Genomic DNA, 18,157 nt, shown 5'->3' with positions numbered 1-18,157 from the left:
GAATTGACAATGAAGCACACAAAAGACCACCCTAGGGAGAGTCTGCATGTCCCTCGGCATGCTGGGAGAAAGAGAGCAGCAGGAACAGATGTTATTGAGTAACAGATGCCTTCTGGCCGGAGTGCAGCCACAGACAGCCACCACCTCTGAGGCTCGAGCCTCAGGACGGCACCTGGGACGGACCATCATGGAAACACGGACCATCAGATGAATCAGCGCTACAGCTGCTTATAGACTGTAAAAACACAAACCCCTACCATGTAGACTTGGTTTAATTTCTACTACAAATGTCTTAGTGCACTTAAGACAAAATGCTGAAATGTTGTAATGTTTTGTCTTATTTAAAGTATACTGCGATATTTGCCATGACAATTTACCCAGAAAGAAAACCTAGATTTTAAATTTGCTCAGATATAAAATCTATCTGGGTAAATTCATGTAGGGCCACCGGAACAAAACCTTCTCATTTATCCCCATATGGGGCCCACCTAGGTGTCCTGGCTGGGATGCAACTTTTCAGCACTATATAAGAGCTTGTTTTAAGTCAATAATTTGTTAATATTGATGAAAAAAACACTAAATCCATTTTCAGATTACTTAACATAACATGGGGAAAATGTTTTGTTATAAGAGAGTCTGCCAATAACTAGTACGTTTTCATCAATATTAAGGAATTGTTTACTTCAAATAATCTTCTATACAGTGGTGAAACTTTACTTGCAAGTTAGTTTTGTCTTATTTCAAGCAAACTAAGATAATTGGACTAGAACCTAGACCAAATATACTTGGCAAGATTTTGTGTTTTTGCAGGAAGAAAAATTAATATTTTATGTTCTAATAATACAAGCCTGCCATTAATAAGAGAAAACGTCTCTCTTGGTATCTGATGTGTATTTATTGAAGAGACTTGGGTTCATTCTCTGATCACTGAACAGAAGAAAAAAGCTATTATAAGCTGTAAAAACACAATCTTACTAGTATTTGTTCTAGTTTTTGGCACAAATATGTTATTAAACTTGAAATAAGGAAGAACTATGCAACAAGTGACTTTTTAGCAAAATGCAAGAGCTTTTTTTAGGCCAATAATCTATTATTGTTGATGAAAAAGTTCTATTTCCACTGGCAGATTATTTCACTTATAACAAGACATTTTACCTGTTACAAGTTAAATAATCTTCCAGTAGAACTAAAACTTTAAGGAATTATTTAAAACAAGGTCTTATATTTCCCTGAAAAGCTACTTATAAGTTATTACGCATGAAATAAGACAAAACTAAGATATTTGCACTGGACACTAGACCAAAAATACGTTGAAAGATTTTGTGTTTTTGCAGTGAAATTGGGTTCATTCTGAGAACAATTAAAGAAAAAGCCAAATAACAGTTTCACTGCAAAAACACAAAAATCTCACCAAGTGTTTGTGGTCTAGTTAAACATCTTAGCACACTTGAAATAAGACAAAACAACCTTACAAGTAATTTTTCAGCAAGAAATATTTGAGCTTGTTTTAAGTCAATAATTCCTTAATATTGTTGAAGAACTATTGATTTCACCGTCACATTATTTCACTTATAACTGGAGAGCTATTTGCCTTCTGGCTTTCTAAAGTATTTTTGAATAAAATTGCTTTCATTCAGTTTCTTACAGACTTTTAATGCAAAATAAATTAGATCCTGATATTCAAACCTTCAGTTTCACTGATGAAAACAATAAAAAATGTAATAAAAGAACAAAAACAACCAGAGTGAACTCTTTATTTGGAGAAAAATCTTTGAAATCACTCAATTTTTCAAAGTCAATGAATTCATCAAGAACAACATCTAAGTTCTAGGAAAAAGTTAAAATCATGCCATTAGTCTTTTTATACATAAAGATGTAGCTGTAAGATGACCCTTTTTTTCAATTATTTTATTTTTTTTTTTGCTTAAAAAATGACTTTTTCTGACATATTTCACCTCTGTTAAAGAAATATTCATGTAGAAAAACAGTTGTCGTTCCTCTCAACAAAGCAAAAATACAGAAATAAAAGGCGTAATAATAATAATACACTACGTTACAATGCGCTGACATGGCTTCAAAGCACACATATTACACTACTGTACAAGGGTTTCCCCCCCACAGACACAATGCAACAAAAGCACATCCACTGCTGAGGATAGATCAAACCTGTGAAACAGCTTAACACTGCTTATTTACTGAACCCTGACCACAGTGTGGCGTTGGCAACTGGCAAATGAGGTAAATGTTTCTAAAAAAAAAGCACCAAAAGTTTGGCTTAAATGTGCTTAAAATGTAAATATTTATATATATATATATATAGCTTATACAGAACGGCAAATTGAAAGAATTTCAGTCTAGCTTCTCCAAACTGTTTTCCTTTTTATTTATTTGATTTTGTTTTTCCTTTCAAACACACAAGACTGGAGAGACAAAGCACTGAATGTGCAGTTTTGGTTGAGAAGCCGCTGAATTCATACCGCCAGTTCTGCTCTGAGTAAAGTAAGCAGCATTCTTCCATGTCTGAGTGGGACATTAAATATCAATGTTTAGAGTGAAATCCAAGCAGAAAAAAGGAACAAAAATTACAGATTTGTCTTACATGGATTCACTTTTACATAAAAATCTTAATTAAAGGGAATATTTTATTTTTTTAAAACATTATATAATTGCTTGGAAAGTTCTCAAGCACAAAGTTTGTCACTTGTTGAGAATATCTACATATATGTCAGTAAGAATAGTTCCTACACTGTAAAAATACAAAATCTTAAGTAATTTTGGTCTATTTTTTTAGTGCAAATATATTATTATGCTTGAAATCAAACAAAACTAAATCACAAGGAACTTTTCAGCAAGATAGAGGAGCTTGTTTTAAGTAAATAATCTAGTAATTTTTATTAAAAAAAAAATAAATGAATATTTCCACTGGCAGATTATTTCACTTATAACATTTTTCCCATCTTTTATCAATATCAAGTAATTATTTAATTAAAACAGGCTAATTTATCTTACTCAAGTTATTTGTAAGTTAATTTTGTCTTATTTTAAGTGTACTAACTTACAAATAAGTTTTCAGCAAGATAGGTGAGATTGTTATAAGTAAATAATTCATTAATATTGATTTTAAAAATCAGTACTAGTTCCACTGGCAGATTATTTCACTTACAAGGCATTTTTCTCATCTTTGATTAATATTAACTTGTTATTTACTTAAAACAAGCTTTTCAGTGAGATATAGCATCTTATTTTAAGTCAATAACTCCTTAAGATTGAAGAAAAAGTACTACCATAATCTCTAGACTATCAGGCGCACTTAAAAGCCTATAATTTGATCAGAAAAGGACAGTGCGCCTTTATCTGGAGTAAAACAGCGCCTTCTAGTGGATTAAGGATGATTTTTTTTTTGTGACCTCGAAGAGATTTTGTGTGGTACGCGGCGCTCACGGCGCTATGTCGAAATGTTTTGGTTGCATTACATTACGGCTACCGTAGTCCGGAGCGTCGCGGAGTAATACGTACCGTGCTTTCACTGACTGACTGACTGTCAAGTTTTGGAGTTAAGAATATGGGAAATCTGTATCCGTCCGTGGAAGAAGGAGGTTTGACGATGCTGGAGGTGTGACGAAAACCGTGAGAGGTAAGAGGTGGGGGGAGGAAGTCAATAGACTACCGTAAGAACCGGGGTTGACTACGTAATTGGGTCATCGAAACGTAATTACTCTAATACTGGAGCACCCCAGGACAGCTATCGCACTGTTTTGTTTTGCTTAATGCGGCGTATAGACCAGTGCGCTGTATTATGAAAAAAGATCGAAAATAGACCCTTTATTCCAGTGCGCCCTACAGTGCGAGAAATACGGTAGTTCTAATGCATATCAAAAAATAATTTAACTTAATGAATGAAAGCTCCTATTTCCTTCTGAAAAGATACTTGTGAGTTAGTTTTGTTTTACTTCAAGCATATTAAAGATTTTTGCATTAAAAGTAGAGCAAAAATTCTTGGTAAGATTTTATATTTTTGTTGTGTACAAAGCTTAACCTGCGCATCATAAAATGTTTTTATTAAGAAACATCAAGGGAAAGTGAGCGAAAAACTGTGAAACCAAGGGTCTTTTAAAGATCACCTTCAATGTGTTCAAAAATAAAAATAACAACCTTAGGCCAAATACTTCAAGGGGACACAGATATCTAGAGCTAGGCGATGTGCAAACTTAATTGTGCATAGAGATCAAATTGTAATAAATATTAATGTGGTACTAGCATTATGACATGTTTTGTCAAAACATGTATGGGTGATTGTACATTTTTATTTAAAATTTAAATTTATCTAAACATTAAAAAGTTTTTTTTTTTTTACATATATAGTGCTGTTGGAAAAGCTTTTAGTAATTTTTTAAAACAACAATCATTTCCCATGAATTGTTAGCCAGAGTCTCCAAAGACAAACAGCCAAACACTCAACAAGAAAAAAAACCTGATAAGAATCGCAGATTTTTCAATTATTTCTCCATGTTGAAAATCCTCTAAAAGTTTTCTTTTTTTTAAATTGCTCTACACCAAAGAATCACATGAGCAACAAGCAAACTGGGTTTTATAATAAGCAAGAATCTTTACATAGAACGTTTGAAGCGTTCAGAAAGAAGAAGAAGAAGAAAGGAAAGGCAAATGGCTCTATTTTAGCTTTAGTTTTCACCATTTCTTCGTTTGATGTAGCTTAAAGATGCGAAGCATAATGCCTGTCTTTGGACCACTGAGGTAATTGTCGGTGTGTGTGTGTGTGTGTAAAACATGCTGAAATGTTTCCCTAAACAACATAAAAGAGAAACTAGTGTTCCTCTGAGCTTTTCAGATGCTCCGTCTTAATTCGAGGTATATGATGCCGGGGCTGACTGCTGGCGCCTGTGGAAAATCTTACAAAGCATTCAGACAGATCAAGGTGAATTTCATTCACTCTGCTGTGCTGCGTCTTACAGTGTAACCCCCCCACCCCCTCCCTATAATCCCACCCACCCACTTCAATGATTTCCTGTAGTCTCACTGCTTCATCTGCATCAACACATCCCTAAAAAAAGCACCATGTGTCGCCCTGGTTTGTTCCTGAATAATCCCAGGTTCCATTCACCTTCAACTCAGTTCCTTCAGGAGTCACTTTTTATTATTTACATATTTATATACATGTTTTATGCGGGGAGTAATAGTGTTACAGGTGGGGTTGGCGGTCATTTCACCACTTTACCATTTCGCTTTACAGTTTTGGTCGCTTCCTACCTGAATGTTTTCGGTACAAACACAGCTTTCCTCCATAAAAGAATGAATTGATTAATAAATACAACCAGTAAATGATCATTTAAATTTTCTATTGTCTGTTTTGTTTTCTTTTCCCCCGTAAGGGAGTGTGCTTATTTGATGCCAATGCTGAGCTGGCCCAAGGCACAAGTGAACTAAGCCACTACATAGGGCCTCCAGGCCAGGAGGGGGCCCCAGGAAAAGTAAAATAAATGAGTACAGGGAAGTAACAATGTTCTGCGTTGGCTTGTAAACACCAACTTTCCTCACTAGCTGCGTTTCCATTGACCTTAAAATTGGCAAAAATTGGAATTATGAAAGTAAAGTTACTCAATGGAAACATGCTAATTTAAAAAAAAAAAACAAAAAAAAACAAAAAAAAAACATATTTTCGTTAGGATGAAGTGGTTTTTCAGCTGCACCAAAATTAGTGTTTTTCCACAAAACGGCAATGGAAACCTTTTTTTTTTTTTTTAGCATTACAGGGTCACATGACGAACAACGGGATGTTACTACTGGTGGAAACAACAAAGAAGACGACAGGAAGTGGTTGGAATCTGACGTAACATTTATTAATCGCATGCTAAATTAAAATGAGCTCAATAATTTCCATAATCTGATTAATTGGTTTTTTCTTTTCTCTCTTTCTACCAAAAACTGGAGGACAAAATTCTTCTTCCTTGGTCTCAACTAGCCCTTTTTTGAAGAAAAATTTTGTTTACAGAGACTTTCCGATTAATATTATTTGCCGTTTCTGTTGTTTTGTTTATTTATTTTGGATATTTAAAATGTCTTCCAGTTCACTGAATTAAAATTTTCATTGGAATTTAAAGTTTATTGATCTTTGAGAGGGTCTTCTTGCATTATTTCATTCCAGCTGTATTACTCGAAAATGGTCTCAAAACAATATTATTGTTTATCGCAATAACTTCTGGATAATTTATCATGCAGCAAAATTTATTGTGATAGACCTACTAACATGTTTTTTGTAAAGATTTATTACGCAAACACATTTTTTCAAGCATGATTTTAATTCCATTCCAAATGTGTGCCAAACTTTGTCGATAGTCCATTTAAGTAAAAAACACACAACTTCGCAGTAGCTGTTTCCATTTAATAAGAAACAATTAAAACCAAATGTGAAAACGTTGGTTAAATCCTTAAAAAACCAACACGCCATAATCCTCCTGTGACTTCCTGTCCTCGTCTTTTTCCTGGTTTCCACCAGTAGTAATATCCGGTTGTTGATCATGTGATGCAAAATCAGTCAAATAAACCAATTTTGATCTGACTGAAAATAAAACACTTTATCAAAGTGCCAAAATCTTTTATTGAAAAATGTTTTTTTTTAAGTTGGCATGTTTCCATTAAGCAGATTTATTTCCAAAATATCAAATTGCGCAGTTTTGTCAATTTAGACGCAGCTAGTGACTCTTTCAATTTCATATAAATCTGCTGCACACATTCTAAAGATAAAGTTCTTTAATCATGTGAACAGATCTTCAAATTCATTGTCAACTCACAAGTTAACGCTTCATTAGCGTACATATGATTAAGTTTGAACAATTTATCTGAGATGTTAGTGATGCCGAGGTGATAAATCAAATTTTCTGCTTCAAAAAATATTACCCATAATCATAAAGTCAAACACAAGAGAAATAAAATTATCTGAAACTATTAAAGGGATATGAAATCCTTTGTTTATGGGTATGAAGTCGAAGCAGGAAGTTTTAAAAAATGCTTAAAATGAAATTAATTGCTTTCATTTAAAAATTATATTACTATTAATGTAATATATGGCCGTTTTATTATTAGAGCTAATGTAATAAAGGTGCAACAAGCTTACATTGTGTTGTTTATCATCTGTGTTAGCGTCCCTGGTCCCTAGCCTGCTGTTTATTTTACCAACAGACATCTAGCCGCTTGTTGCATATATTAGCTTCTAAAACAGTGTTATCCAAACAGAAAAACTAATTTGTGTTTGGGAGTTTCAATACCTTTTCTAGAATATCATTAAAAAGACTTCTTAGATTAGTAAAGAACATTCTTTGAGAGGTTTTTGCAATGGTGAGCTTTTAAAAACAGTTATTCAGTCAACTCTGCCACCAAAATAACCCCGATACTTTATATTTCACTTGAAACATCCAACTGGTCACCGACTAGAAATGGCTTTAAACAGATAAAAGAGAACCGATCCTGAATGAAACTCATCGAAGGTGAATGGAACTCATAATCTCTCTGGACTTTATGAAACAGGGTTTCTGCACTATTCTACAAAAATGTTTAATTCAATACTTTTTGAAGCGCTGTTCATACACGTGCTGGATTTACCACTTTGCTCTTAGCAATACATCGCAAAACAGGAAAAAAATAAAAATAAAAAATAATCAGGCTACAACTATTATTATAGCTTTCTGGGAACTGAACATCTTTTTCTCCTAAACCCTCAAACCCTGACTGAAGGTGGAGTTAAGCTAATGCAATAAGACATGTAAGCCTGAAAGCCAGGGGTGTCCAACGTGAGGCCCGGGGACCATTTGTGGCCCTTGGACTGATTTTGTGCGGCCCACATCTGCAGTTCAAATGTGATTAAAATTTGACCCGTAGATGCAGACTTTTAATTTGTAACCAAGGTGAAAAATTGTCACCAACAACATTTTCCTACACAGGAAAATGTAAAGTACAACCCAATACTTTGGGTTTGGTTTTACCTTTTGTTAAAACATGGTTTTAAAAACACAAACTTTTACAGAAAAGCCAACTTTGCCGCCACCAAATCAGGTTTTATTCCTTCTTAAACTCGGTTTAAATAGCAAACTGTTTGAAACAAAGTAACCCAGATTCTGTTCTTATTACTGAAAATTTATTCAATCGAGCCCAAAAGAAACTGAAAACTGGATTTGTTTTTATAATACAGTAAACATGTAAAATCTACAGAGGAGTATAAGGGCTTTTGTGGAAGATAAAAAAATGTTGCACATTTCCACCAAAAACATTTGAGGGTAATCTCAAAAATTTTCTAAACAAAACAAAAAAAAACTTTTAGATTAATATCAGAAACTTTCTACAAAATTTCTTAAATTCTTTTGAGAATTTTTCAAGAAAATTTTAAAATTTTCTAGAAAATGTCTCAGATTAATGGCAACATTTCTGAGTTTTTGTTGAAAATTTTATCCTTTTTTTCTGTCTACAAATGCCCTAATTTTGGATCTATAATATGTATAGGGCTACTTTTCTTTGATTGGTTTCATGTTTGGTGTTTTTGGCCTTTTGAATCTATATTTTTGGCCTACATGGCGATACGTTTGGACACCCCTGCTGTAAGCGCCATTACCACCAAATAATGAAAAAAAAAAAAAAATAAAATTAAAAGTGTTAAGCGTTGGTTTGAGGAATGAGCTAACTATTTTCCTCCTCCTCTCCCCTGAATTTCCCTTTCTCCCGTTTCCTCCCATATTTAGGTGGAGGAAGCTCCATGACTGGACATGCTCGGCATGCTGCCAACCATAGCAGCTGAGCCAGCCATACCTGAGGTTCCTCCCATACCTGGAGGACTGTGCTTGGTAGGTGAGGTCATGTCGGCTCCACGTCCCTGACCCGGGCCGAGGGTCTGCGGGGCGTGGTGGGCGTGCTGCAAGGCGTGGCGGTCCAGCAAGGTGCGGTGGGTGAATGCCCGGTGGCAAACATTGCACTGGAAGGTGCGCTCGGCACGGTGGGTGCGCATGTGCACGTTGAGGGAGCTTTTCTGTGTGAAGCGTTTGCCGCACATGGTGCACTGGAAGGCCCGGACGCCAGTATGCACCACCATGTGTTTGAGGAGGTAGTCCCGCAGGGAGAAGGAGCGCCAACAGATGGAGCACTGATGAGGTTTTTGACCTAAAAGACAAAAAATATTTATCATTTACTCAGTTCAAAAGGAATGCATGTGTAAATTAGTTGGGTAGTATTTAGTTACTACGTCTGTCACAATGACAAATTTTGGGGGACGAAAAAATCCAGCAAACTAAATGATAAATATCATCATTTATTTATCGCAATATATGATAAATATCATAATTTATTTATCGCAATAAATAATAAATATCATTTATTGCGATAAGTTATCGCAATAAATAATAAATATCATCATTTATTGCGATAAGTTATCGCAATAAATAATAAATATCATCATTTATTGCGATAAGTTATCGCAATAAATAAAATAGTTCATGCCTTTGTTTTTAGTAGACTCGATTACGGCAATTGCATTTTTACTGGATTATCTAAATAAAAGCAATAAGACAGCTCCAGCTTCTCCAGAATGCTGCTGCAAGAGTCCTTACTAAAACAAAAAGAGATCAACATGTCAGTCCAGTTCTAAGATAACTGCACTGGCTGCCTGTTGCTCATAGAATAGAATTTAAAATCTCCTTAATGGTTTACAAAGCACTTCCTAGTAGAAACCCAGACTACATTTCTGATCTTCTTCAACCATATTTACCACTCAGACCTTTAAGATCATCAGAATGAAAACTACTAACTATTCCGAGAGTCAGAACTGAACATGGTGAATCAGCTTTTAGTTTTTATGCTCCAACACCCTCTGGAATAAGTTTCCTGCTCATTGTAAGACTGCCCCTACCTTGAGTTTATTTAAAAACCTTTTAATTTGAAGTTACCTAGTCTTTTAATTTTTAATTCTATTCAATCTTTTTAATGTTCACTTTGTCTATTTTTAATCTGCTTGATTTTTGATGTTATTTTATTATAACCATCTTCTTGTTTTAACTTTTTGTACAAGCACTTTGAATTGTCTTTGGCTGAAAGGTGCTTTATAAATAAAGTTGCCTTGCCTTACAAAAGCAGAACTCACCCGAGTGGATAAACATGTGCTTGCTGTAGTTCTTCCTGGATCGCAAAGATTTGCCACAGTGCGTGCAGTCGAACGAGGTCTCAGATCCCTGGGAGGAAGGAGAGGGCCCTGCCGAACAGGAGGACGCTGAAGAAGTGGGGACAGGGGTCATCGGCGCAGGGGGCGGAGCCTGTTGGGACGGCTCACTTCCCGCCATGTTGTCCATCCCTCCCATGGGTCCTCCCACGTAGAATGGAGGAGGCTGTGAGTGGCTCACTGGGTACTGGAAAAGAAGCTTTGGAGGAGCAACAGAATATGGACAGATCATCGTAAGACAGGGATCTATGGCTGAAAAACCTGTCAAAATATAAGCATTTCATATTGTTAATTATTATTCTAAATATATGAAATACTAATAATGACGTGACTTTTCCTCCTCTATCCACTGTTTTCACTCCTTGCCCATTGTTTTTATACATTTTTAAGCAATTATGAGGCAAAACTGCTGCTGTGCCAGTCACTCAACTGTTCTGTTGTTGCTAGGTAACCAAAGAGTGAGTGAGTTGCTAGGTAACCAAAGAGTGGGTGAGTTAGTTGATTCCACCAGCATAGCTCAGCTGGCCATGAGAGGTTGAGTGCCTAAAGCCTTTCCTTTGCCTACATTTCCCAGAATGCCTTATGGTTCTGGATCAGATTTCAGTGAATATAGATATATTGAATATCCTATCAGTTGTATTTTCTATTGATCATATCTCTGTCTCAGTATATATTTTATTTATTATCTAACACATGAGGAATAGCTCACCACAAACTATTAGCTTTGGTCTCTAGAGACAAACGTCTACAGCAGGGTGTCCAAAGTGCGGCACAGGGCACATTTACAGCCGTCTGAAGGACTCCGAGCGGCCACCCTGAGCTCAACTCTAGAATTTGATGCAGATTAACACTTTTTAATGTTACAGCTACATCAGGTTCAGAGTATACTTTATTGATCCCCAAGGTTAGATTGTTTATTTGTTGACAAGCTACTCCCATCCAAAGTGTTATATCTTCAACCAGATTTTTACAATTTTCAAACTTTAGAAAGATTTTCTTCAGTCATATTTGTCTTTGCTGTATTGACAGTATGTGACACGGGGCACTGACCTGGTTGTTGATGGACTGCGAGGATGGAGGCGGAGTCAGCGGCTTGTTGACCCTTCCTCTGGGATTAAACGTCATGGCTTGAGGAGGTTCACTCTGAGGCCAGAAACTCTCTGAGAAAACCCCGTGGTCATCATAGAAATCCTAAAATCCACACAAAAAGGCCACATAAATTATCTAAAAGACAAACAGATGAAAATCAAACATTTACTTGTTTTCATAGTTTAGCTTCAGCCCCTGGATTAAAACAGATCTGCTGTAATTAAGGATTTTATTTAAGGGCATCAAAGTAAAAGGAGCCAAATGCAAATTAACTCGAATTCTAATGGTTAATTGAAAGATTCAACATATAAAAAAATGTGATTCTTTATTTGTTTCTACATTACGCTGCCTCAAGATTTCAACTGTTTCAAAGGAAAGATTATTGCTGTTACACAAAATTACTCAGTTTACCTGAACTCATCAAGAGAAATTGAAGATAACGAACTTAAAAAAAAAAAAAAAAAAAAAAAAAAAATGTTGTTAGGTTTCCATCAAAAAGAAATAAAAAGATATTCTCTACAGTAAACTAAGTTTGCTTAGGTAATATAAAATAATCAGAACACTAAGTAGAGAACATATTTACAGATTTGATATTTAACTCCGTTAAAAAAAAGGTGATGATGATGAAGAACATAATTCAACTTTTGTGATGCTTCTTGTAATATTCTAATCTAAATTTAATAAATATGCTAAATATACACAAAGTGACATTTTTATTTACCAATAGTTACATTTTGAAATGTGATTAGGAAAATAAATAATGCTTCATTAAATTTATTGTCATTTTTGGTCTTAAAATAACAAAATTTCCACTAAACTTCATATTTTGGTCCATCTGATTATGCAATTTTTAAATATCAAATGATTGATAATTTGGTCAGTTACTCAGTACTTGAATAAACTTTTTACCAAGTACTTTTTTACTCTTATTAAATTCTTGGATGGCTACTTTTTATTTTTACTTGAGTGAAAATATGTTGAAGTAGAGCTACTCTCACTTGAGTACAATTACTGGGTTCTCTACCACCTGTACACATTACACAATAATTAGAAATAAAATATCCAAACAGGTTTATTGTCAATTGTTACCTCTCTTCTGTTTATGACAATAAAAAACGACATGAACAAAGGAGAAAATCATCCCCGTCAAGACTCGGCTCCCACACAATCTGAATGCAAATTGTGTTGGTGAACCCTGCTTTTTCTCTTTCTAATTATGCAAGTTAAACTAATTATCATCTCATTTACAATCTGTGCAGTTAATCATATCCATCGCCTTTGGCACCAACTGATTACAAAAAGGAAAGCAAAAAACATAAGATTTTATTAAGATGTTAATATTTCGTATAATCCACTTCTGTTACAAGATTACAGCCGTTTTCAAAGACTGAACCAGGTAAAGATGGCAGAAGGTCCGTCTGGCTGGTATAAACAATCCATGGACAAAGTCGAGTATAAAACGACTAAAACTGCAAATGTACCACATATGAAAGGGAACAAATGATTCACAGAACAAAAAAATAAAAAATAAAAAAATCTTGCCACGCATTTTTGGTCTAGTTTCTAGAGAAAATATCTTAGTACATTTGAAATAAGATAAAACTAACTTTTCAGCAAGAATTATGAACTTATTTTATTTTAGATTAGATGTAATCTAAGATCTGGTCTTCAGTCAGAAGCTTCTTCAGATTCGCTGTAATACAGACCTGAACTTTCCTGCCAACAGCCATCACCATCACCAATAACATTTTGAAAAATCTGAATTAATGAGTTACAACATTTAATTTTCCTTTGGGATCAATAAAGTATTTTTGAATCTGAATTTAAACAACATCCATTTTTTTTCCCCACAGTTGTTCTGCTTTTGAGAATGGATGTAAATCTCTCCATCAAAGGTTTTTTTTTTTATCTTAAATACAAAATTTATAGATATTTGTTGCAGTTTTGGCTTAATTCCTGCCCTGAATATGTTCTTTTTTCAGCAACTGCTTTTATTTGAGTCTGTATACTCCAGTATCTGATTAATCAATTACTAAATTAGTAGACAATTAATTTGATTAATTGCTGCAGCTTCACTTGATTCAGGTTTCTTGAGGCAGAGACACATCAAAAAGTTTCCCCTGAGGACTGGGAGTCAAAATGAGGTGAAAAAGGTTTTTGTTTTTTTTTTTAACTGCTAGTTTTTAACAAAGCTATTCCCCAATTTGAGATGCAAAAAACTGCCTAATATCTGAACTCTAAAAATTATTTTCTGTTTTCTTTTCTATATACTAGTAAGCCACAACTTCCTTTACTTGATAAGATATCATACTGGCTCGTTTACATTGAAAATAAATTAAATGAGCCCTAACAGATCTTAACCTATGGTTATTATAGTTCATGTAGCATAGAGATGAGTCATAATGAACTTTGCTTTCCACCACGTCCTGCTGAAAAGTAAAAAAATAATCTGTGAAGATCTGCCTGTTTGTGCACTTTACTTCATTTCTAATAAAGACTTGGTGCAGAGCTTCACAGAAAACTGAAGACAAAGCTGGAACCTTTTGACAGAGTGGCAGATGTTCTTTATGTAGGCTGCAATGTTCGCCACCATGCACATTAATAAGATGATTCCTGGAAAAAAATAAATTAAAAAAGCCCTTTTTATGTGTACATTTTCTGCAAAAATCCATGCTCCACATTTTAAATGCAGAAGCAATAGCCTCCTTCATGTAGCAGATGCTGAATTATTAATAAAAATCTCAAATTTTAGCCTTCGACTGCTGCATTTCCTCGTTAAAAACCAGCATACCTGTCCGAAGCTGGCCATGGAGTCCTGGGCGCCCTCCTGCTCTTGGTCCCGCCTCCCGTCCTCCAGGGAATAGACGGTCCCATCCGAGTCCTGCACGCCTTCATCTTTAACCACGACTCCCTCTCCTCCCAGCACCTGAAAACAGGAAGGTCCACGTCAATCCATGCAACAACTGACGACAGAGCTAAAAAAAGGCAGCAGGAAAAAAAAAAAAAAAGTCAGTAAGGACAGTGGCACTGTCCAGGCTGCAAGCTGCTCCTAATGAGCACCAGGCACTTACAGCTAATATGCAGAAGTCCATAGATTACCAAGGCTGCTGCTACTGGAGTAGAGACAATAGATACAATTGTGCAAAGTGGAGAAACATCTCTGCAATATACGCCAATGCAGTGCGAGAAGAGGGAAAAGCATATAAAGAAAGCAAAGGAAAATGTTGCAGCTCTGCATGCCTGAAAGCTGTAACCATAGCAACCCTTTCCCTTATCCCCCTACCTGGAGTCTTAGCGGCTGCCTCTGCTTGCGGCTGTGGCTCGCCCCCCTGTCTCTGTCTCCGTCTCTTCCCCGCTCCCTCCCGTCCAGGTCCTCCTCCTCGCTGTAGCGGTCCATCCCCACCAGGTCGTCGGAGAGGTCAGCAGCATTGCCACGGAGGCTGTCCCTGCCAACGCTGTCCACGCTGCCCACCCCGGAGCTGCAGCCCGCCGACAGGCTTCCCGTGCTACTGGTGCCGGCTCCGTTGGCGGTCTGCACCAGCAGGTCTCGCAGCTTGTACCGGACGTCCTGAGTGCAGCTGGAGGTCTGCTTCATGAGAACCGGGCCGGAACCGGGGGCCATCCCGTCTCCGCCGCCGCACATCGAGCTGGGCCCCATCTCCCCCAGCGCCATCAGGCTAACAGTGCTACTTTGATCCATGGGACCCGGCCCACTGTCACTGATGCCGACGTTGGAGCCCCCCAAACCACCGGGCATGTTGCTAGCCCCACATTCTGTCATGAAATTAGAGAAGTTTGCATAACCTCCAACCCCACCTGCGCTACCAACAGAGCAGCTCCCACTGCTGCCGCTCTCCCTCCCTTTGCTCAGGCCACGCTCTTCCTGTTTTGGGAGAACTCCAGCAAGCATCCCTCCTCCGGCTCCTGTCCCTGCAGCTGCTGCGGCTGCTGCTGCAGCTGCACTCGCCGCCTCCGCCGCCGCCTTCCTCTGAGAGATGATCTGAGTGCACTCATCAATGACCGTCTTGATCTGCAGGATGCTGGCAGCCGTCAGGATGCAGAGGGCCTGCGATTGCAAAACCACCAGGGAGCCGCTGTACATGAAATCCACGAGCTGCTTCACTGTTTCCGCAGGTACCAGGGGCGGCACGGAAATCTCAGAGTGCCCCAGCAGGAGCTTGTCCTGGAAAAACGGGCTCCCGGCCGCCAGGACGCAGGCGTGGGCTCGCAAGGAGGCGTCGTGTATCCGGACGGTCACGTCGCAGAAGAGCCCCTCCCGCCGCTGCGTCCGCAGGGCCTCCAGCACCGACTGGCTGGAATTGTGCAGGTGGATGTAGTGCACGGTTTCCGTGCCGGACACCATGGCCGGGGACGGAGAGTCGCTGGGGACCGGGTGGGGGTGGGAGTGGGGCTGGGGGAGGGGGGTCAGGTGCCTCGGGTTTTGCGTCAGCTTGAGGTGTGAGGAGGACGGAGAGGGAAACGGATGCGGTGCGCGGGGCCACAGAGCGGCCGCTTCGGCTCAAAACGTCATGAGTGCGATGGAGGATCTGGGCGGTGAAGCGCAGGAGGAGCTGCGTTTGTTAATGTGAAGTCAGGTGGTCGTTCCAAACAGCTTCACTTTCATCTGGAAAATCTATTAAAGCACAGTTAAAATTTACATTAATGCATAATAAGCATGACAGTTTACATTTCATAAGAAAAAAATTCTTTGCATCTTTGAACAGAGTTGGGTAGTAACAAGTTACATTTATTCAATTACATTTACTTTTAGGAGAATTTTTACTTCTGCCTCAGTAATTTTATTATGAAGTATCTCTACTCTTGAGTAAAATTTCTGGATTCTCTATTCACCGATTAAAAAACTAACATGTTTTAACCAAAAATTAACCAGACACACACCTGCAGTGTTTGTTAAAGTTTTGGAAATTTGTTGTTGAAAGAAACCGATTTGGAAAATTTTTCTTTTGCCCAACTTTATTTTTCATTACTTATACGAATTGTCATTTTCATCCTTAAAATAAAAAAATTTCAACTTAACTTTATGTTTTTGTCCATCTGATTATGCAGTTTTTAAATATTAAATGATTAATTATTTATCATATACTCAGTACTTGAGTAGACTTTTTACCAAATACTTTTTTTTACTTACTTTAGTAATTTCTTAGACAGCTACTTTCTACTTAAGTAAAAGTATATTGAAGTAGTGCTACTTTTACTCAAGTACAATTTTTGGGTATTCTACCCACAAAAGGCCTCATAAATCCACTAGTGAGGTAGAAAATTGTTGAGCTCATTGAGTTTCAGGCTTTAATGACGCATAAAAACATTAATTTTAAAGATATCAAACAGTTAGAATAAAAAATAAAAAAAAAATCCAAACAAATACTCGTATATGTCTCATTTTCTGTCTGGTTACTGCGGACACGCCTGAAGGTTGAAAAGGTGAGCACCTGAGCGTCTACGGGTTAATCATCAAATTAGTCGCGTGCATCCTCGCGAACACCTGTATCGGACAAATGACAGCACGTGCGTTGCGCGAGTCCGGCGGCTCTTCGGGTCAGCATAGTTGGCCGTTCCGCACAGCGGGTGGCCGGTGCCGAAACGCAAAGACAGGGGAAAGAAAAGAAAAAAAAACCCACACAAAAAACGACCGTTAGCTGTGAAAAGAAAAGCTCGAGGACCGAGGTAGTAGTTTGTAACAAATGGCAAACCGTCGTTGATGGAATCTGTGAAGGTTTTGTCTGTTGGAAATGTTAATAATTGCCAACCGTCAGCGCCAGAAGTGAGCAAACAGGTTATCGGTAACGGGCTAACACTGGCTAGCGCTAGCTGTTGACATTAGCCATGTAGTCCTGGCACGGAAATTTGCAGAAAATCTACACGCAAGCCGCGATTTTGTATTTTTTTTCATAACACAAATCAAAGCATTAGACTTATAACTACAAATGGCAGCTTACCTAGTATCACCAAACTGCCTATTGAAGGTTCCTCCTACGCTTTAACCAATGCTAACCAAGCTAGACTACTAGCCCAAAGACACAACTAGTAAAGTTAGCCTGCCGACGGCTAACGCAGCCTGCGTTCTCCAATGTTTGAAGCGCGTCAACAACAGACTGGAGCTGAATATATTCAAGGTGTCATTGCGTGTCGTTAAATCCCAGCTACTCACCGGGGAAATGGATGGTGACAGTTCGGCGCGTGTTAGTTTGGTGTCAGATGGATGCAGCAGGAAGCCCGCACGTAACGCACCCAGTCTGGTTGGAGCTCCAACAAACACCAAAGCACTCACACACTCACGCACGCATTCAGCTTCACACAGGCAGACAGAAAATGAGGGGTTTTTTTCAACGTCAACTAAACCACAGCTGTAGGTGTTTCTATGCACTCAAAGAAACTACAAGCAGACTCTTTCTGCAAAGTGGGACGAATACCTTTTTTTTTTTTTTTTTTTTTACAAACCCACACACACTTTAAGATAATACCTAGAAATGCAAAGAAACATACCTAGACACCCACACACCTTCAAGTAAGCATACCTGAAAGACAAGAAAAACGTACAGACCAGGGGTCTCAAACTCCAGTCCTGGAGGATCGGTGTCCTGCAGTTTTTAGATGTGCCACAGGTACAAAACACTGGAATGAAATGGCTTAATTACTTCCTCCTTGTGTAGATCAGTTCTCCAGAACCTTAATGACCTAATTATTCTATTCAGGTGGTGCAGCAGAGGCACATATAGAAGTTGCAGGACTACGACCCTCCAGGGCTGGAGTTTGACACCTGTGGATTAGGGTTTAAATACAACACAAGGATTCCTAGAAACCACAAATTAGAAATTTCTGACATTTTGAGCTTGACTT

General features: G+C 37.8%; 1 protein-coding gene across 5 annotated transcripts; it reads right to left on the bottom strand.

Annotated features, from left to right (window-relative positions):
- Positions 1 to 1,740: 1,740 nt before the first annotated feature.
- Positions 1,741 to 17,879, bottom strand: zbtb45 (zinc finger and BTB domain containing 45). 5 transcript variants are annotated; one of them, XM_044113571.1, is made up of 6 exons: positions 17,836 to 17,879; positions 14,583 to 15,932; positions 14,091 to 14,225; positions 11,261 to 11,401; positions 10,136 to 10,409; positions 1,741 to 9,159 (listed from the first exon to the last, which is right to left on the bottom strand). In XM_044113571.1, exons 2-6 carry the CDS (start codon positions 15,660 to 15,662, stop codon positions 8,741 to 8,743), a joined length of 2,049 nt encoding a protein of 682 aa, XP_043969506.1. In that variant the 5' UTR covers positions 15,663 to 15,932; positions 17,836 to 17,879; the 3' UTR covers positions 1,741 to 8,740. The 5 variants fall into 5 exon arrangements, with proteins under 5 accessions (XP_043969506.1, XP_043969505.1, XP_043969502.1 ...); XM_044113570.1 differs by having other exon boundaries at positions 17,804 to 17,878; XM_044113567.1 differs by lacking the exon at positions 17,836 to 17,879 and adding an exon at positions 17,469 to 17,739.
- Between the last annotated feature and the right edge of the window lie 278 nt (positions 17,880 to 18,157).

The sequence above is a fragment of the Gambusia affinis genome, linkage group LG04, assembly GCF_019740435.1.
Source record: "Gambusia affinis linkage group LG04, SWU_Gaff_1.0, whole genome shotgun sequence".
NCBI classification, from domain to species: Eukaryota; Metazoa; Chordata; class Actinopteri; order Cyprinodontiformes; family Poeciliidae; genus Gambusia; species Gambusia affinis.
The sequence above is the reverse complement of the archived record's forward strand: the minus strand, read 5'-3'. Positions and strand labels throughout refer to the sequence as shown.

What these genes read in the sequence shown, in the direction of transcription:
- zbtb45 (XM_044113571.1), bottom strand. Translation starts at nt 15,662, where the DNA reads ATGGTGTCCGGCACGGAAACCGTGCACTACATCCACCTGCACAATTCC. An exon ending in CCATGGCCAGCTTCGGACAG is followed by an intron (nt 11,402 to 14,090) that starts GTATGCTGGTTT and finishes TGTGGATTTTAG; the next exon opens with GATTTCTATGATGACCACGG. An exon ending in GCACATGTTTATCCACTCGG is followed by an intron (nt 9,160 to 10,135) that starts GTGAGTTCTGCT and finishes TTTGTCTTTTAG; the next exon opens with GTCAAAAACCTCATCAGTGC.